At 36.3% G+C, this 20,705-nt stretch overlaps 1 protein-coding gene across 19 annotated transcripts in view; it reads left to right on the top strand.

Moving 5' to 3' along the window:
* Positions 1-20,705, top strand: part of ZNF644 (zinc finger protein 644) — a 104,161-nt gene that overhangs the window by 33,428 nt on the left and 50,028 nt on the right. For 18 of the 19 annotated variants that reach the window (XM_033225543.1, XM_033225548.1, XM_033225547.1 and 15 more), the window contains one exon: positions 1,144-1,204. The exons of the other annotated variant lie outside the window; for it this stretch is intronic. In XM_033225543.1, the coding sequence (XP_033081434.1) occupies positions 1,161-1,204 (44 nt within the window). In that variant the 5' untranslated portion in view covers positions 1,144-1,160. The remainder of the gene's footprint in view (positions 1-1,143; positions 1,205-20,705) is intronic. 19 annotated transcript variants of the gene reach the window in all.

Below are 20,705 nucleotides of genomic sequence, written 5' to 3'. Positions count from 1 at the left end.
ATGACCCACCCAGATAATTCAGAATAATCTCCCCTCTCAAGATCCTTAATTTAATCATATCTGAAAAGACTTTTTTTTTTTTTTTTTTTTTTTGCCATGTGAGGTAACATTCTCAGGTTTCAGGGACCAGGGTGTAGATATCTTTTGTGGGGCGATTGTTCAGCTTATCCCACTCAGTCGTTTATAGTAGACTTTTAATATTCTTACTTTGATTTTATAGTTCAGTTTTTAACAGGCCCCGATGTCCAGTTCTGGGTTGATGGGAGATGATGGCGTTGGGTGGCAGAGAAAGTATCTCATCTTTTCTAGATACTATGCAGAAAATTCTAGGTCTGTGGTTCTGGGAAGGACAAATCAGAGATGATAGTGAGTATGGAAATAAAACAAAGTAATCTAGCTTGATAACAGAGGTAGGTATGGTGGTGCTATTTTTTAAATAATAGAGAATTTAGAAGAGTCACAAGCTAGTTTCAGGTATGGGGAGGAGGGGATGTGTAGAGTTTCAGAACTTCTGAAATATGATAAAATTAGTAATGGTAGGTATGTTTTTGGCAAATCAGTGGATTGTTGGAGTAGAAGTCACTTTATACTAAATTAAGGATTAAGTTGAAGCTGGAAAGTATTGATACATTCTATTCTCTAGAATAAGGGTGCTTGGCATTTAGTAAGTACTTAATCAGTGTTGGCTATTATGAGAATTACTATTAGTATATACTTTTATGTGTTCCAATACTATAACATTTTTGTCTTCAGCTGTTTGGTGTACGTCTTGATATGTACATAATATTAAATAAATACTGATCTAGAAAGATGTGTGTTTTGTTAATTATTTTAATTATTGCCATTGCCATACTATTAAAATTAATGAAAACAATTTATTGTAGATTTTTTTTAAAAAAAATTAGAAAGTTTCGATTTCTCATTTGAATAGATTATTATTTCTCAAAAAAACCAGTGGGATTGTGGGGGGCACTTAGCAATAGTTTCCTAAAGATTAAAATGATCATATTCTAGTTGAATGCTTTTTTTATATCAAGAAATATGATTTGATTTGTGGTTTTTAAAATCGTAGTGTATTGTAGCTATAGTTATTCATGCTTGACACAAAAAATTAAACCTTGGTCTTTGTATGTGTTCTTTCAGGTTTGATTTAATTTTGGATGAGATTGTTCTTGCAGCAAGATGTTAATAAGACAAAATCTAGGTAAGTAGAAGACTGCTTTGTTAAATGTACATATCGAGGTAGGAATAATACAAAAAAATTATGTCTTAAAAATGTGGTGTTGAGTTCAGAACCAAAGAGTTTTTAAATAAAATTTTGAAATGCAAATAACTGTCTTTTTGATACACTTGGTCCAGTTGATTTGATGGGAGTAAAATTACAGCTATCAAATTGTGGAACTAAATTTTTAGTTTCCTCCTTTTGTGTTGAGGTTAGCTAAAGCATTCAGGTTTCCTGAATATTCTAACATGTTAGAAAATCAAGTTAATGTTTGGTTCAGCCACTCTTCACATTGAACTCTCACCACTTCAGTAAGACATTTATTGTGTCACTTCATTGTTTTCTCCTTTGTTGATAAAGTATATGAATAGTCATTGCTTTTGTGAATTTTGCTTCGTTATTACTGTTAAGGAAGCACTTTCCCAAATGGGACATTTGCCAAATTGTGATTTCTTTCTGTTAATATAGTATTCAAAATTGTAAATTATTGTTTTAATGTTTTCCTAGTGGGTGTCTCTACTGAATGACCTCTCTAATACAGCATTCTGATTAGCTTTCTAAGGCTGTTCACTTTCAAAAAGTTGAACTGGCATCATGTACTTTTGGTCTGGTATGTGAAAGAATGCTTTTAAATAATATAAGCTGTTGACATGTTTTAAAAAGATACGTTTACTGTTTATTGGTAAGTGAATATGGCTTCAAAACGGAAACGGGGAAAAAGAACACTGAAAAAATTGGAGTTAGCTTGGTTTTCCCTCTAACCAGATGTTTCAGCTGTCAAAAATTTGCTGATCTCAGTGTTTGTTAAAGAAAAAAAAAAGAAGTCTAGGATGAAAAGTGCTGTAGTTCAGTAATATACACTGAAAGAAATCTCAGTCAGTGATTTGGGCATGTTTTGAAGCAAAATTTTCCTTTTATTGCTATTATATAATAATAATAGTAGTGGTAGTTTGAAGAGTACTTATTGTGCTCTAAATTCTATTAAGTGCTTGTCATATCTTATTGATCATTATAGTACCTCCTATTGTGTAGAAAAATTTTATTTTTTGCTTCATAGTGGACTGTTTTTCTTTAGGAAGAATAATTTACTTTTGTAGCATTTATTAGAAATAACACTTGCCTATATATCCTCTTACAGTGGAGAAGAAGCCAGACTTTTGTACTTGAAGGTCTTATTAGGGATTTGTTTTCTACTTGAATATACAGTGTCTGTTAGAACTTTTGTTCTGATTTTCTATGTTTGATATTGCTTGTGGGATGACACTGGTTTAACTTATTCTGACCTTATTTTCCACCATGCTTATATATGTATTTTTTTCTTTTTTATTATGGTATAGTTTACATATATATAGTAACATAAAATTTGAGGTATAGAGCTGAATGACTTTTCGCATACACATTCATACATGTAACCGCCACCTAGATCAAGATATAGAACATTTCATTACTTTAGAAAGTTTCTTGTGCTTTCCCCGCTTCCAATCCAATAGCTTTTTTCCCCTGAAGTAATCATCTTTCTGAATTCTGTCAGCATAATTTAGTTTTGCCTGTTCTTGGATTTTATATATAGTATGTACTCTTGTATCTGGCTTTTTCATTCAACATAATGTTCTTGAGCTTCGTCTATGTTGTGACTGTATCAGCAGTTCATTATTTTTTATTGCTGTTTTATTTTTAGTAATATTCCATTGTATGAACACACTACAAAGTATTTATGTTTTCTCTGTGATTTGGTTTATTGGATTCTCCATATCTCTGTTCCTACTTGCTAACTTTCCTATACTCTTTTCCTTCTTCTACCTGTCTCTTTAATTGTCCCCCATCACTTTCAGAATAAAATGTAGTAAACCCTATAACACGGCATGCAGTTATCTTACTGTAGCTATGCCAGAATGCTGAGGATTATATGAATAAACTACGTATGATGTTTCATATTCCTAGTTCTAGTCCTAGGTGCTTATTGTCACTTTCCCTCAACCCCGTGCCTCCCCAATTGCCAGAGCCCTCTCTGCTAGTTGTCAGCTGATCTTCTGAAATAGCCTATCTGAAGCATCGTCTGATCCTTTAAGCCAGGCCTGGGCATAGTTTGTCTTATTTATTAGACTATGAGTTTGAAGGTAGATACCGTCCATGTCTCATTTATCTTAGTAGCACAGTGCTGGGAATACTGTGTGCATTCAGTAAATGTTTTGTTAAACATAGATCAATGAAAAGTGTTCTTTTCTCCCAGGCAAATAGAGATTCAGAATGCTAGCTGGAATGGGATGGGGGCATTGGCACTTCAGTTGCTGTTGGGCAATAGGAAGGAGCCACTGAGGACAATCCAGAGACAGCATTATAGACATTTTAGAAAGAGAAATAAATTATTTCCCAAGTCTTTCAATCCAGTTGAAATACAATGGCTAGTAAAATATGCTTAGTTCAGACCTAAAGTAAGACTGGCATTGTTGATTTTGATTAGTATTTCCAAGTGGAGGTATTAATCCATGTTGCAAAAATTTGAAGTGTTTGCTATGAAGAGTGTTTTCTTTGTGGGTTTCTACTAGTTATTTCTTTAAAGATTTTGAAAGGTAGACTAATACAAGTAGAAAATTGGGAACACTAGTCACACATGTAAGAAGTGAAGAAAACTTTTCCTCATTTCTCTGAAGGTAAAAAACTGTTAGGATGGAGGAAGAAATTGTAGAATCATAGCCTGGAACTGTGGTAACATTTTTGATTCCCACAACTGAGGAAGCTTGCTATTTGTTGAAAGGTATTTAAATTTTTTTAATTGTAGATATGTAATATAACATATATGAACAATATACTTTTTTTGTTTTGTTTTTGAGACGGAGTTTCGCTCTTGTTGCCCAGGTGGGAATGCAGTGGTGCAATCTCAGCTCACTGCAACCTCTGCCTCCTGGGTTCAAGCAGTTCTCCTGCCTCAGCTTCCCAAGTAACTGGGATTACAGGCATGTGATACCACACCCGGCTAAATTTGTGTTTTTAAGTAGAGATGGTGTTTCACCATGTTTGTCAGGCTAGTCTCAAACTCCTGACCTCAGGTGATCCACCCTCCTTGGCCTCCCAAAGTTCTGGGATTACAGGTGTGAGCCACTGCACCCGGCCTAAACAATATACTTTCTTAAGAAATAACACACTTCTTAAATTTTAAAGCATTTTGACTAGTGGGTTTTTTTTTGTTTTTTTTCCTGTGTTTGAAATTTGGCTAGTTGGGTTGACTGTAGTAATCATCTGTAGATTTTTATGCCTGAAGCTTGATTGCCCTCTAGCAAGTCAAAAGCAAGAAAAGGTTCTTCCCCACTGGGATCAATTTGTTGCTTTTCCTTTCTGTAGCTTCTGCCATAATGTTTGAACACAGAGTTGGACATTGACCTTTTCTTATGCTGTTCCTTCTGTCTTCCCACAAGGATTTTCTTAGACATAGATTCTTACCGTATATAGACCTTGGTTCTTTTTTTTTTTTTTTCTTTTTTTCTTTTTAATCCTGGATGTGAACTGTGTTTAGTCCTATTGTTGGTTAGGGTTGAGGAGCCAGAGAAATTTAACCTTGAGATTGCCTAACTTACATGTCTCCACAAATATTTTAGACTAATTTTTCTTCTCAGAGGCTGCTAGCTGTACCTCAGTTGCAGAGTCTTCCTCTTCATTTTGTGCTTCAGTATTTAACATAGGCAGCTGCTGCTAAGACTGCAAAATTCCTGAATCCAATAATTTGAAATTCTTTATGGATATTTGTCTTAGATTAATTTATCTAGTTTCTAACTTAACCTCTCTGTACTTGTTTCTTTAGTAGCACTGTAGATGTGCTGCCCTTTGTTGTAGCATGAAAAAGAAAACTTTTCAATTAATACAGTTCTTTGTTCTTCATTCTAGATGAGATTATACAACATACCTTGACCCTTTCCAGCTGTATTGCCAAGTAACAGTTAGTATTTAGTATTTCACTTTTTTTTTTTTTTTTTTTTTTTTTTTTTGAGGCGGAGTCTCGCTCTGTCGCCCAGGCTGGAGTGCAGTGGCCGGATCTCAGCTCACTGCAAGCTCCGCCTCCCGGGTTTACGCCATTCTCCTGCCTCAGCCTCCCGAGTAGCTGGGACTACAGGCGCCCGCCACCTCGCCCGGCTAGTTTTTGTATTTTTAGTAGAGACGGGGTTTCACCGTGTTAGCCAGGATGGTCTCGATCTCCTGACCTCATGATCCGCCGTCTCGGCCTCCCAAAGTGCTGGGATTACAGGCTTGAGCCACCGCGCCCGGCCTTTTTTTTTTTTTAAGACAAAGTTTTGCTCTTGTCGCCCAGGCTGGAGTACAATGGCGCAATTTCGGCTCCCTGCAGCCTTGCCTCCTGAGTTCATGCGATTCTCCTGCCTCAGCCTCCTGAGTAGCTGGGACTACAGGTGCATGCCACCACACCTGGCTAATTTCAGTATTTTTACTAGAGATGGGGTTTCACTGTGTTGACCACGCTGGTCTCTAACTCCTGACCTCAGGCAATCCACTGACCTCAGCCTCCCGAAGTGCTGGGAAGATAGGCGTTAGCCACTGCACCCAGCCACATTTAGTATTTTCAAAATGTAAATTTTTTATAAAAGTCACATGTGACTTTATGAACAAATAGTATGGCAGTGTTTAAAGTAAAAAGTAAAACTCTTACCTCCCACCCAGCACTGTACTCCCCATAAGTTACCAAAAATAGCTGGTATGTATTCTATATCTTTCTCTTTCTGCTTATTAATATATTTTGGACATTTTTCCATATATGTACCACATTTATTATAACTGTTACCTTATTAATATTTAAGTAAATCTCAGGATTTTTTGCCTGTATAAGTACTGCTGCAATAAATATTTTTGATTATATCAGTGGGAGTGTGTGAGAGTGTCAGGATAATTTGTAGCAGTAGATTGCTGGGTCAAGGATATGTGCCCTTTAACTTCTGATATAATATAACTGCAATGAGGTTGTATCACTTAATATTCTTCTTGCTAGTTTATGAGAATAATCTGTTTTCCCACATTCTGCTAAATATTTGTTTTATCCTTGCTAGTCTAATTGGCAGAAAGTAGTATTTATTTTACTGTGCATTTTTTAAATTGTGAGAGTGCTCAAAGGTTTGAAATATCACCTTCATTACAACTTAAATTCTATTGGAGAATATATGTGAAGATTTTTATTTTTTGCTGTTAAGTCCATCAGTTCCATCAATTAACATACCTTTGTGTTTTAGGTATTACAGTCAAAGTTAATATTGAATAATCAGATTATTTGCCTTTTTTTCCCTTCATACTATTTTTTTTTAGGATAAATATTTCCTTATGGCAAATTTCTTTATAGTTTGCTACAAACTAACATCAGCATAGCCTGTAAATAAAAAGAAAATAAAAGCCATTACTAAATATTAGGTTCATTAAGTCTAGATTATAATCTATTGTATTGTACAACTCAAGCATTAGAATGCTTCTTTGTAGTTATTTTTTACTATTCTTATTATGTATGATAAGCTACAGTTATTAGTCTTAATTCCAGCTTTAATATGAGTGAACTCCTTTTTTTTGAATTATTTAATTCTAGAAAACTTAAATACTTAAATTTACAACCATAAAAAAAGAGCTGAGAAAATCCTTAATGTTACTGTGATAGATTTCTCTGAGTTATTTTTACAAATTGGCATCTTTTGGTATTTTTAAAATAGTATTCTCTAGTGTGATGCTTTTATTCTTAGATATGTTTATAGTACTATGCCATATTATATAAGGGATTTGAGCATCTGTGGATTTTGGTATCTGGGGGGTTGTCCTGGAACCAATCCCCTTCAGATGTGAAGGGTCAACTGTATATCTGTCTCTCTTGATCTACATCTCTTAAAACTCACCCTTGGTTTCACTGTGCTGTTAAATTTGTTTAAAGGGAGGCTACATTGTTCTCTTTTGAAGTTGAGCTGTCAGTAGTTTTTCCAAAGAAAGTTTCATAAGCCGTGCTTGGGTTTAGTATAAAAGTTTCTATCCAAATCTGAAATGTTTTTAAACCTGACAAAGACTAAGTGGCCAATATCATTCCAATATGTGAACAGGAAACCATGAAACTGCTCCTTTAGACCAAAGAATTTTGCCATGGCTATACTTTAGCCTTCTATGATTGGTCTAAACTGTAAATAAAAGTGCTAAATAAAACAAGGCAATCAGTAAGCCTTTACTGAAATCTAATATTCTAGGCACTGTGCTATATGTTAGGGATGCATAATTAGTCATTAGAATTCCCAGTATCATTTGACTAATTATAGTACAAATGATGAACACAATACTGCCAAGTCTGAGTAGTACAGTGTAGGCCTGAGGAGGACGTTTTTAAGGAATAAGTCAGGAAAGGCTTCATAGAGCAAGATATCATTTAGAGTTGAAAAAAAGAATAGAATTTTCACCTTGGGAAAATATGGGCAGATGGGTCATGAACTAAAGCTCTTATTTTAGTTTCTAGACATTATTTCGTAAAAACAGTTTCATTTAACTGGATGTCCATATTGCCAGAGTTGCTGGCAGTTTCTTAAATGTACTGAAGTTTACATTTTACCACAGCTTAGGAATTTATTATTTGAACTGTTTCCTTGTGCTATTTTTTCAAACTGTGGAAACAAGTTTAATTTTTTGAATCTACCAAGAAATAAATGATACCGTGAAAACTTTCATCCTCATTATTTTGATTATTATAATATTACACTTATAAGGGTAAGAGATTCAGAAATAATAAATGACTGCCTTGAGGTTAGGTAGGTAATTGCAGAGGCAGAATTGGAACCTAAGTCTTCTGATGTCTGATTTACTATTCTTTTGAGATGACCATTAAAGTAGATATTTGAGACCAGGCGGGGTGGCTCACATCTGTAATCCCAGCACTTTGGGAGGGTGAGGCAGGTGAATCGCCTGAGGTCAGGAGTTCAAGAGCAGCCTGGCCAACATGGTGAAATCCCGTCTCTACTAAAAATATAAAAATTAGCTGAGTGTGATGGCAGGCGCCTGTAATCCCAGCTGCTTGGGAGGCTGAGGCAAGAGAATCAATCACTTGAACCTGGGAGACAGAGGTTGCAGTGAGCCGAGATCGCGCCATTGCACTCCAGCCTGGGAGACAGAATGAGACTCTGTCTCAAAAAAAAAAAAAAAAAAAGTAGATCTTTGAAACTTTTATGGTCTTCTAACTAGGCTGAAGCCAGTGGGCTTAGTAAATTTTTGTTTAATATTTTATTGATTTGTCTGATGTTTTATGAATTGGTGATTGTAATTAAGTTGGTTTTAGATCACACTTTACTAGTCTGAGGAGAAAAGATAACTAAATAAATAATTTTAATCAAGTATCATTAGTACTGTGATAGTCTCTGTTCCTGGAAGGCAAGGGCCATGTCTGTTTTATTTATTAAGATATATATTCAGTACTTTATTATAGCTAATACTTTACTCATAGTAGACGTTTAATAAATATGTATTTAATGACTGGATGGAAATATGGTAAGGCCTCCCAGAAGTGACACTTAAACTGAAACTTGGAGGAACTGTTGGTGATTAATGTAGATAAAAAATATGGGGAAGGCCTGTTAGCAGAAGAAATAGCATGTACAAAGGATGAGAGGTAACAGAAAGGGAAGATTGCTGGAACTGAAAGAAATGTAAGTTTTGAATGTAGAGCTCACCGTGGGGTGTGGATGTGGGGAGTGGCTAGTGTCAAGAGAGAAGATGAGAGAGTAAGAGTAGGCCATTTTATTGAGGCTTTTGTAAACCATTGAAGGAGTTTAAATGTGAGGAAATGATTTTATTCTATCTGTTTTAGCAAACGAACCTAATTAAAATGGGGAGAACAGATCACAGGGAAAGCTAGATTGGATTCAGGATGACTGGTTAGTATGGGGAGCATGCTAGCCTTACTTGAGAGTGGTAGAAGTGGGGATAGAAAGATGTGGTTGGATTTGAGAGAGATTTAGACAACAAAAGAGACCAGCTTTGGTGGTTAATTGTAATGGAGGTGGGAGTGGGAGAATAAGGAAGGAGTTAAGTATGACTCATGTTTCTAGCTGGGTGTAGTGCTGTATTATTCACAGATAGGTACTGTGAAGAAGAACATTTGGAGAGAACAAGAGCTACATTTTAGATGTATTAAGCTTTAAGTAGCTCAGGACTTCTGATTAGAAATGTCAGGTGGCAGTTAGATATGAGACCTGTAACTTGAGATGTGAGAATCGTCAGCATGAAATCTTAATGTCCCTCGAATTCTGTTTTTTTTTTTTTTTGAGACAAGTCTTGCTGTATCGCCCAGGCTGGAGTGCAGTGGTGTGATCTTGGCTCACTGCAACCTTCACCTCCCGGGTTCAAACGATGCTCATGCCTCAGCCTGTGGTTACCGGCGCCTGCCACCATGCCCAGGTAATTTTTGTATTTTTAGTAGAGATGGGGTTTCGCCGTGTTGGCCAGGCTGGTCTCGAACTCCTGACCTCAGGTGATCTACCCGCCTCGGCCTCCCAAAGTGCTGGGATTACAGGCGTGAGCCACCACGCCTGATTCATTTTTTAATTCTAATATCTTTCTGCAAGATATTACAAAGCATGTTTATACATTAAATGTTCTGTTGACCTAAAGATTGCTCCATGTAGACTTATGAGCTGCTGTTTTTATTAGAGATTCTGGCCTCTGCTTATTGTTAATTGAACAAGATTTAATACCATTAGTGAATAATTATGCTACTGATGGCAAAAGTCTTACCAAAAATATTGAATGGCTAAGGGTGTATTGAATGTATTAAATCTTAGATTTATATTAGTGTGTCTAAGTAGCTGAATAGAAATCCTAATATTTGATAATGCAAATATTTTCCACCCTGAATAGCAAAGTTTAGGTTAAAGTGATCCTGTGGTCTTTAGATTAATCATGATTCAACAAAGTATTAGGATAAAAGTTACACACAACAGTATGATCTTGCCTACCTTGTTAACCATTATATACTCACTGTCTAGAGCAGTTCTTGGCGCAGAGGTCCTCAATATTTGTTGAGTAATCAATCAGTATTGACATACAATGCTTTAATATCTAATCAAATTTTATTTTTGGTCAGGTTACAGCAATGGCAGACTGACTTTTTTAGTTCTTAAAAAGAGTCTTATCCTCAACTTAAGGAATTATATTTTTATTTGAGCAATATTTTCCCCCTTAAATTACTCTTTAACTATTCATATTTATGCCACCTTCTTTCTATATACTTCGCTTCCAACCAATGGACACATTTCTGTTTCTAAGCAGAATATTTTTACTGACATTTATGAAACATGTCTTCTAGTAAAAACAGTTTGGACATTTTCACTTGTGTATTCTGACATCACCATGTCTAATGGTGATTCGTCACCTTTGCTTTCAAAACCTATTCTTGCTCATGGGATTACCATTCTCTCGTCATCGAGCTCAGAATCTCTCCAAATATTTGTATTGCTTACCTTCTGTTCTAAAGATTTGGTCAGTTATTAAGTCTTTTTGCTTTTACTTCGGCGATATAGCATGTATTTATCTTTTTCTTTCTATTCCCATTGCTATTGTTGTTTGCACATCTGTTACACTCATCTTGGATGATGTGTCTGTGTTCATTTCATTTGGATAAGACCATTTGATTCAACTTTTTAGGAAGTTACCTTAATTATATTGTTCAAAAACATTAATTACTCCTTAAGAATAAATTTTAATTCTTAGGTATTATATCTAGGAGCTTCCAAATTTATGTTCTAATCAACAGTTTTATCTCCTACTATTCTTCAGTAAGCATTTTGCTGCAGCCTGATTATCATTGTTATATGAAAAAACCCTCACTTTCATCTTTACTCATACCTTCTTTACCAGTCTCATCCTCAGTTTATCTCTACCCTTGAAATCTAACTCATCCAAGAAAGCTTAGCTCAAATCCTGCCTCTGCCTTGATGGGGTGACATAGTCCCTGGTATATGGGATGTAGTTCTGGTATATTTCCTCACCCATCCCTAGATTCATGGTGGAGATCTCTCTAACCAAGACAGATTAACAAGAGAAGTGCATACAAATTTATTTAATAAAAAGTTTGCATGACATGAGAGACTTCAGATATGAAGACTTGGCAAAACAACAGAGAGCTGTATTACTATGGACAGTCATGCAGGAGAATGATTAGAGGACAAAAGGGTATGATCTAATGGTGATAAACTGGGGTGGAGTTAGCAAAGCCTGTTTGTTCAGATTCTTCTTGGCATCTCTATGTGACACATCTATAGGGACACCTATCCCATAAGAGTTTTAGAAGAGAAGGGAGAGAAAAAGTCAAAGAATGACTTTCCTAGATTTTATGGCCTACTTCAGGGGAGAAAAGAATGAGAAAGAGAGACCTTCCTGCTTCTGCTGTTTCCTCAAATGCCAAGGTGCCATATTTTGCGGGGAGCGTTTCCTACATCTCATTACTGGGAAGTCACTTTCTCTTGATATTTATGATTGTAAACTGAGCTACCTATTAACTGAATGACTTTAAAGTATGACAGGATAACGAAGTGCTAAATATTGACATCTCCTGCAACACCCTGTATAGTTGACGGGCTTTTCTATTTTTTAAACTGGTAAAAACAAAAACCATGGTTACCTTTTATATATATGTATTTTTTAACAGAAGTTTATATGTTTACTCTTTCTATGCTTATCACCGATATTTTTTGTCTGATGGATTAAAAATCAAAACCATTATAAATGCAGACTTATTTAACGTTTATATAGTGCTTACTACCTGCCAGACACTGTTATAAGTACTTTTTAAATATTAACTCAATCCTCATTTTACAGATAGCAAAACTAAAATACGAATTTAGCAATGGAAGAGCTAGGATTTGAATGGAGTAGTCTAGCTTGAGAGTCTGTGCTATTAAAGCCTTATGTTATACTGCTCTCAACAGAGTGGTAAAATAATTTAGTAAATATTAAAATAATTCAGTGAAATAACGTAAGAAATATTACACAGGAAAATACATAATTACATGTATACTCTTATTTATACTCTCACCCATTTTTTCCTGCCCTTCAGGTTATTCTGGAGCAAATCCAGAGATATTTGTTATTTATTGATGTCTACCTCATCCCCATTGGTAATTTTTTTCCAGTTTTTTATTATGGTAAACTATAAGTAACATTAAATTTGCCATTTTAAAGTGTACAGTTCAGTGTTACTGTATACATTTATAATGTGCACTCATCACCACCATCCATCTTCATAACTTCTTGTCTTGTAAAACTGAAACTCTATACCCATTAAACAATAATTCCAGGCCAGGCGTGGTGGCTCAAGCCTGTAATCCCAGCACTTTGGGAGGCCGAGACGGGCGGATCACGAGGTCAGGAGATCGAGACCATCCTGGCTAACACGGTGAAACCCCGTCTCTACTAAAAAAATACAAAAATCTAGCCAGGCGAGGTGGCGGGCGCCTGTAGTCCCAGCTACTCGGGAGGCTGAGGCAGGAGAATGGCGTAAACCCGGGAGGCGGAGCTTGCAGTGAGCTGAGATCCGGCCACTGCACTCCAGCCCGGGTGACAGAGCGAGACTCCGTCTCATAAAAAACAACAACAACAGTAACAACAACAACAACAACAACAATTCCTCCATTTCTCCTGCTCCTGAGGTCCTGGAAATCACCATTTTTCTGTCTCTTTGAATTTGACTACTCTAAGTGTCTCACAAGCAGAATCGTATAGTGTTTGTCTTTTTGTGACTGGCTTATTTCACAAGTGTGATGTTTTCAGAGTTCATCCATGTTACAGTATTTTGCAGAATTTCCTCCCATTTTAAGTCTGCATAATACTGCATTGTATGTATGTAACACATGTTGTTTATTTGTCCATTGGTGGACACCTGTGTTGCTTCCACCATTTAGCTATTGTGAATAATTGCAGTGAACATGGGTGTACAAATATTTCTTCAAGACCTTGCTTTCAATTTTCAGGGATATATACCTAGAAGTGGAATTGCTGGATCATATGGTAATTCTATTTTTAGTTTTTTGAGGAGCCACCATAGTTTTCTGTAGTGGCTGCACCATTTGACATTCCCACCAACAGTGCACAAATATTCCTATTTCTCTACATCCTTGCCAACACTTGATATTTTGTTTTTGTTTTTTGATAGTGGCTATGATGTGTTATTATGGTTTTGATTTGTATTTGTCTAATAATTAGTGATGTTGAGCATCTTTTCATATGCTTATTGGCCATATGTTTGTCCTTGGAGAAATGTCTATTCAAGTCTTTTGCCCATTTTTAAATCATGTTGTTTTTCTGTTGAGTTGTAGTTCTGTGTATGTTGTAGATACTACTCCCTTGTTCGATATATGATTTGCAGAGATATTTTCTCCCATTCCATTGGTTCTGTTTACTCTGTATATCTTTTGTTGCACAAAAATTTTTACATTTTCACACAAGTTCAATTAGTCTTTTTTGTTTGTTTGTTTTTTTAGACAGAGTCTCATTGTGTCACCCACGCTGGAGTGCAGTGGTATAATGACTTGGTTCACTGCAACCTCTGCCTCTGGATTCAAGCGATTGTCATGCCTCAGCCTCCTGAGTAGCTGGGACTACAGCACTTATTTGCATGTTTCATTGTTTTCCAGCCTTTATGCTGTATGCTTAAAATGCAAATGGAATAATATAAGAATATAAGAATAATGAGAAGTAATACTTGGAAATGTTCTGAGAAATGATGAAAAAAGGGCCTGATTTCTATCTGATTGAAAAGAGATGAGACTTGGGAGAGCAGTCAGACTCCCTCTGTCCTTCCCACCTCTTCTCATCCTCGCCCCTAAGTGCTCTGGCTAGGAATTCTAGTACAATGTATGTAGAAGTGGGTTTTTCTTGCCCTGGCATGGTGGCTCACACCTGTAATCCCAGCAGTTTGGGAGGCCGAGGTGGATGGATCATGAGATCAGGAGTTTGAGACCAGCCTAGTCAACATGGTGAAACCCCATCACTACCAGAAATACAAAAATTAGCTGGATGCGGTTGTATGCACCTGTAATCTCAGCTACTCAGGAGACTGAGGCAGGAGAATCGCTGAACCCTGTGGTGGACGTTGCAGTGAGCTGAGATCACGCCATTGCACTTCAACCTGGGTGACATAGTGAGACTCTTAACTCCCACCAAAAAGAAAGAAAGAAAGAAATGGGCTTTTTGTGTATTGCTTTTATTATATTGAAGTAGTTTCCTTCTATTTGTAGTTTGTTGGATCTGGTTATTAACAAAAGGATATTGAATTTTGTCTTTTTTTTTTTATTGCATCAATTGCAATGGTCATGGGTTTTGTCCATTGTTTTGTTAATGTGCTGTGTTACATTGATTTTTTTTAAATTTTTTATGTCGAACTATCCTTGGATTCCAGAAATAAATCTCACTTGGTTACGGTGTATAATCCTTTCAATGTGCTGTTGAATTTTGTTTGCTAGTATTTTGTTTGAGGTTCTCAATCTCTTTTCTACCTGGATAAATGAAGGCATACAGATAATTTTCATAATAAAGCCATACTACAGTGTATATTTATAGTTCAATGGAATGTAAGTAATGTTTTGTTTTTGTTTTTTTTTTTGAGATGGAGTCTCGCTTTGTTGCTAGGCTGGAGTGCAGTGGCATGGTCTCTGCTCACTGTAAACTCCATCTCCCGGGTTCAAGTGAGTCTCCTGCCTCAGCCTCCTGAGTAGCTGGGACTACAGACACATGCCACCACGCCCAGCTAATTTTTGTATTTTTAGTAGAGATAGGATTTCACCATGTTGGCCAGGATGGACTAGATCTCTTGATCTTGTGATCTGCTTGCCTCAGCCATGTATTTTTTTAATAGAGAATCACTTATATACCCTGGTATTTGGTTGTGTATGCTTCACACTAATTACAACACATGATAATCATGATATCTGAACTCTAGACCATTGTTTTCAATTATGGCTGCACATCACAATGCCAAAGGAGATATTCACACACACACCATTGCCAGAGTCATTTAGATTGGAATTTTTCCGAAGGGGACTGACTGAACATCAGTAGTTTTAAAAAAGTCTTCAAGTACAGAAATATTTTAAAAATTCCCTAGATTGTTTTGGCTACACATCCAAGTTGTGTGGGGTGCTTCAGAAAATCTATAGGCCTTGGTGAAGTGGAATCAAATTCCAGGGGAGGAGTTACACAATCTGTCATTTTTAAAAGTTTCCCAAGTTTATCTGAAGCACAGCTAGGTTCTTAATAGTGGTCTAGAATTTTCTCAGCCACAAGAAAGGTTAGTTAGCAATTTATTTTGATTAAGGTAATTTGCAAGGGCCCTAAATACAGGTTTTCTGTTGTATGGGCTGAAAGGAGATCCATATGTTTTATATTGTCAATTATATAGGAGCCAAGTTGTTTACTTAAGGAAATTGACGTAGGTGCTTATCCTCATATTAATCTAATTGCTGTATAGGGTTGCAATAATATGAATAGGCAGGACCAGCAATTATTTTCTTAGGCAAACTTGTTGTTTTGTCTAAACTGGTATTCTGCTCACACCTCAGCGTTTAGCATAAAGCATGTTTGAGGTGACCTTAGTTTTGTGTTTTCAGAATATTCTATATACATAGAAATATTCATGTATATCACAGTAGAACTTAAATGCGGTGTGATTTAAAACATCTCATTTGTTCTGCCAAGTTGAACATATTAGTCTGCTAGGGCTGCCATAGGAAACTACAGTAGACTTACCTAATCCGTGGGGGATACATTCCAGTACCTCCAGTGGATGCTGAAACCTCAGTACAGAAATCTATATGCGCTGTTTTTTTCCTACATATACATATCTGTGATAAAGTTTACTTTATAAATTAGACACAATGAGAGATTTGAAACAATAATAATAGAACAGTTAAGTAAGGTTTACTTAGCACAAGCACTACGATACCTAGACAGTTGATTCAATAACTAAGATGGCTAATAGATAGGGAGCATCTACAGCATGGATCCACAGGACAGAGGGATGGTTCATACATAACCTGGGTGGGATGGAGCAGGACGGTGTGAGATTACATCACACTACACAGAACTGTGTGCAATTTAAAAGGTTTGAATTGTTTATTTTTGGAATTTTTGATTTAATATTTTCAGACCATAGTTGACTGGGTAATTGAAACCTCAGAAAGTGAAACTGCAGATAAGGGGTGACTATTGTACCATAGATTGGATAGCCTAAACAATAGAAATTTATTTTCTCACATTTCTGGAGGCTAGAAGTCTAGGATCAAGATGTTAACAGGCTTGGCTTCTCCTGAGGCCTCTCTCCTTGGCTTGCAGATGACAGTCTTCTTGGTGTGTCCTTACATGGCCTTTTCTCAGTGCATGCCCATCTTTGGTGTCTTCTTATAAGGACCCCAGTTAGATTGGATTAGGGCCTACCCTAACAGCTTCATTTTAACTTAGTACTAGGACTTCAACATATGAATTTTGGGGGGAACACAATTCAATCTGTAACATTGCATTTAAAGTGTTCTCCTTTATAGGTAATGAATTAATGAGTGGAATTAAATTATTTGGAATTGTTGGGTGCTGCTTACTAAAGAAAATTTGCCGAAAATGATGACTTTGTTTTTGTAATGAATATTTAACCATACTTTCAGAATGTAATAACAAGATGTGGTGCATTGAGTCAGATGTGTGACTTTGGTATGCTGTGGCAAGTAAATAGGATAAATGCATCTAGATGTGCATATATGCATTCAAGATATACTGATAGATACATTTATTTATACATTATCTATACATTATCTATAAATACATTTATCAGTATATCTATTCGTCTGTATATATTGAAAGGTATTCTTAAAGTATTTAGGAAAAGAATCATAAATCTGAAAGGGAGTTACAGTATACCTTATTTTATGTCATTTATTATACAAAGTTATTTTAAAAATTTATTCAACCCACTTTAAATATTACTGTGATATTTAAGGAAACTCTAAAAATATGTGCTGTCTGTTAAAATTACACAGTTTAATCTAGAGATAGTCATTGTTTAGGCACCAGAAAGCTAATGATACAACAACAAATGTGACAGAGATTTAAATTATCCTTATTTTCTCAATTCAGAGAAATAGTAGAGGTATTAGAACCATTGTAAAAAGTCTGTTTATAACACATCACATTAAAATGAGAGGCTCCCCCCCAAAACCGAACTATATTAGAATGCTTATATACAGTTTGAAAGGAAATTAGCTACTTGATAAATTTTTAATTTGGGGGCAAAAAGTTGCCTATGCAATACTGTATTTTGATATTACCGTATTGTAAATTATATCTCATATGCAGCCTTTTAAGTTTTCAGTGCATATCAGTACATTTACATACACAGGGAATTTTTAAAATTTTCCTGCAATTTCCTGCAAAATAACTGATGATAACATGTGAATTAGTTATATCACTAATTGAGATAAGGTGTACAATGACAATTGCTATTACTTTTCATGCACTTTTAAATTGATTGCATGATCAAGTATTAAAATAAGCTTGGATCTTTTTTTTTTTTTGAGACAGAGTCTCACTCTGTCACCCAGGCTGGAGTGCAGTGGCGAGATCTCGGCTCATGGCAATCTCTACCTCCCAGATTCAAGCAGTTCTCCTGCCTCAGCCTCCTGAGTAGTTGGGATTACAGGCATGTGCCATCACGTCTGGCTAATTTTTTTTTTGTATTTTTTTTTAAGTAGAGACGGGGTTTCACCATATTGGCCAGGCTGGTCTCGAACTCCTGATCTTGTGCTCCACCCGCCTCGACCTCCTAAAGTGCTGGGATTACAGGCGTGAGCCACCGCTCCGGGCCATAAGCTTGGATCTTTTTGTGCACTCGCTAGAGGCAGCCTACCCAGAAATATGCAGTGTGTCTGATGAAACCAGTTGAAATTAATAAAAGGAAACTTTGTTGTGTTTAATTCCTATAATTGACTGATTTCAGGGCCTTTTTCATTTATAGTCAGCCTGTGTTGGCTGTGTTTCTTCATTAGGTTGACTACTACCTTTTGTTCAAAACAGCATAAGCAATAGAAGACATGGTTCCCATTCTCTTGCAATCACAGGGAAGGTTTTTGCTTTTGTGTTTTGGAACTTAGGTCCATTAGGAGAGAGATATCAATACTCATCGACTGAATGTTTGAAAGAGTTCTGAAAAGAACAGTTCTGTTAAGAGCATAAATCAAAGGAGCTTGACACAGAGTGGGTTGAGGAGAGCTTCACAGAGTAAGTGACCTTAAGAGCTGTGATCTGAAGGGAGATTATCAGTTAAGGTTAACTAGATTTGTGTGATGGAGGGCTGAGGATTCAAGACCAAGGGAACTACATGTATAGAGGCCCTATGGTGAAGAGGAACATGTTTGGGGAATTTGAGAGAAGGCCAGTACTTTGGATCACTGAGAACTGATGGGAGGAGAGTCTGAGACTACAGTGGAGAGATAGGCAGGGCCCAGCAAAGTCATTTCAACTGTGTAAAAGATTTAGGATTATATCCTGAGAGAAGGGAAAATGTGTTTTACAGAGAAGTGGAAAGATGATTCTGCCTTTGGTGTAGAAAATGATTAGAAAAGGGAACAGTGGATTCTACTTAGAAGTCAGACATGCATTAACTTTAAGAAACTTTCTGCTTATGATAATGAACAAAAAAGTAATCACAAATTGTGTTCAACACTCTAGGCACTATTTTGGATGTCAAGGGTACGTCAGTGAGCAAAATGTCTCTGTTCTCAAGAAGCTTACTTTATAGTGCGGAGAAAAAACAAATGATCAAATAATAATGTATCAGGTGTTAGTACTATAAAGAAAAGTATCAGCAGAGAGGGGCATAGAGAGTTACTAAGAGTGCTCTTCCAGTAACTTTATTTTGGATGTTATATGAAGAACCAGGAAGGAGATGGACACAAATGTGAAAGAACTGATCCGCATGTATATTTGGAGGAAGAACTTCAGGCGGAGAATATTGAGTGCAAAATAACTGGAGCATAGTCGAGACATAGTAAGGCCAATATGAGTACACTGAGAAAGAGAGTTGGGGCCTGGCGCGGTGGCTCATGCCTGTAAGCCAGGCACTTTGGGAGGTCAAGGTGGGTGAATCACCTGAGGTCGGGTTTGAGACCAGCCTGGCCAACATGATGAAACCCCATCTCTGCTAAAAATACAAAAAATTAGCTGGGCGTGGTGGCTGGTGTCTGTAATCCCAGATACTTGGGAGGCTGAAGCAGGAGAATCGCTTGAACCCAGGAGGTGAAGGTTTCAGTGAGCCGAGATCATGCCATTGGATTCCAGCCTGTGCAACAAAAGTGAAACTCCATCTCAGAAAAAAAAAAACAAAAAAACAAAAAAGAGAAAAGAGAGTTGGTGGGAGATGGGGTCTAGGACAAAGTGCATTGGATATGAACTATAAGACTCATTACTTATATCAAAATTTAGTCCTTTTTTGCTGATAAAATTTTATGTAATTAAAATAGTATTCTGTTATTTTACAACTTTTAGAAACTATTTTTTGTCCTCCTTTTAAATAAGAAAAACAAAAATTTCAGAAAAGAAGAGTAGTGTTGAGGGGTGAATTATATCCCCCTCCAAATTCTTATGTTGAAATCCTATCCCCCTCTACCTCAGAGTAACCTTGCTTGGAAATAGGGTCTTTATAGAGGTAATCAGGTTGAATGAGGTCATTAGGGTGGGCTTATCCAGTTATCACTGATGTCCTTATAAAAAGGAGAAATTTGGATACTGAGACACTAATAGAAGGAAGACAATGTGAAGAGACCTAGGAAAAAGATGGCTCTCTATAGGCCAAGGAGAAATCTGAAACAGATCTTTCCTCACAGCTGTGAGAAGGAACCAACCCTACTGATACTTTTGTCTTGGACTTCCAGTTCCCAGATATTTGAGCCAATAAATTTTTGTTGTTTAAGCCACCAGTTGCAGGACTTTGTTAAAAGGCGATTCTAGCTTTTTCTTTTATCCTAGCAAATTAATACAGATATTAACTAAAGACTAAAATTTACCCTCCTCACTCCTTCCCCATACTTAACAAGGGTAAGAGATTGTTACGAAACCTTCCAGGTCTTTTATTGTGTTTGTGTGTGTGTGTGTGTGTGTGTGTGTGTTTCATTAATTTGTAAAGCAACTTATATCTTCTAAGGGAATGTGGGGAATTTAAAAACAACAAGCAACAAAAAGTAAATGCTACAGCATTATATTATAGTTCCTTGCCTTCCAAGAAAATTTTTAACTCTAAAACTAAACTCTGTCACAAGATAATATACACTACTCTTTTCCAAAAAAAGACCTCTTTTATTTTTAAAGTTTCATGCTAAGATACTTCACAATCTTATTTAAATTTGTTAAAAGGTTGATTTTTCCATTCCAGTATAATATTCCAGTATAGCTTTTTCTGTTGCTTCAGTGTGGTATTTTGGAAAAAGAATTTGTTACCACT

The sequence above is a fragment of the Trachypithecus francoisi genome, unplaced genomic scaffold (genome assembly GCF_009764315.1).
Source record: "Trachypithecus francoisi isolate TF-2019V2 unplaced genomic scaffold, Tfra_2.0 Lachesis_group12, whole genome shotgun sequence".
In the NCBI taxonomy this organism is placed as follows: domain Eukaryota; kingdom Metazoa; phylum Chordata; class Mammalia; order Primates; family Cercopithecidae; genus Trachypithecus; species Trachypithecus francoisi.
This window is presented reverse-complemented; position numbering and strand designations above follow the sequence as displayed.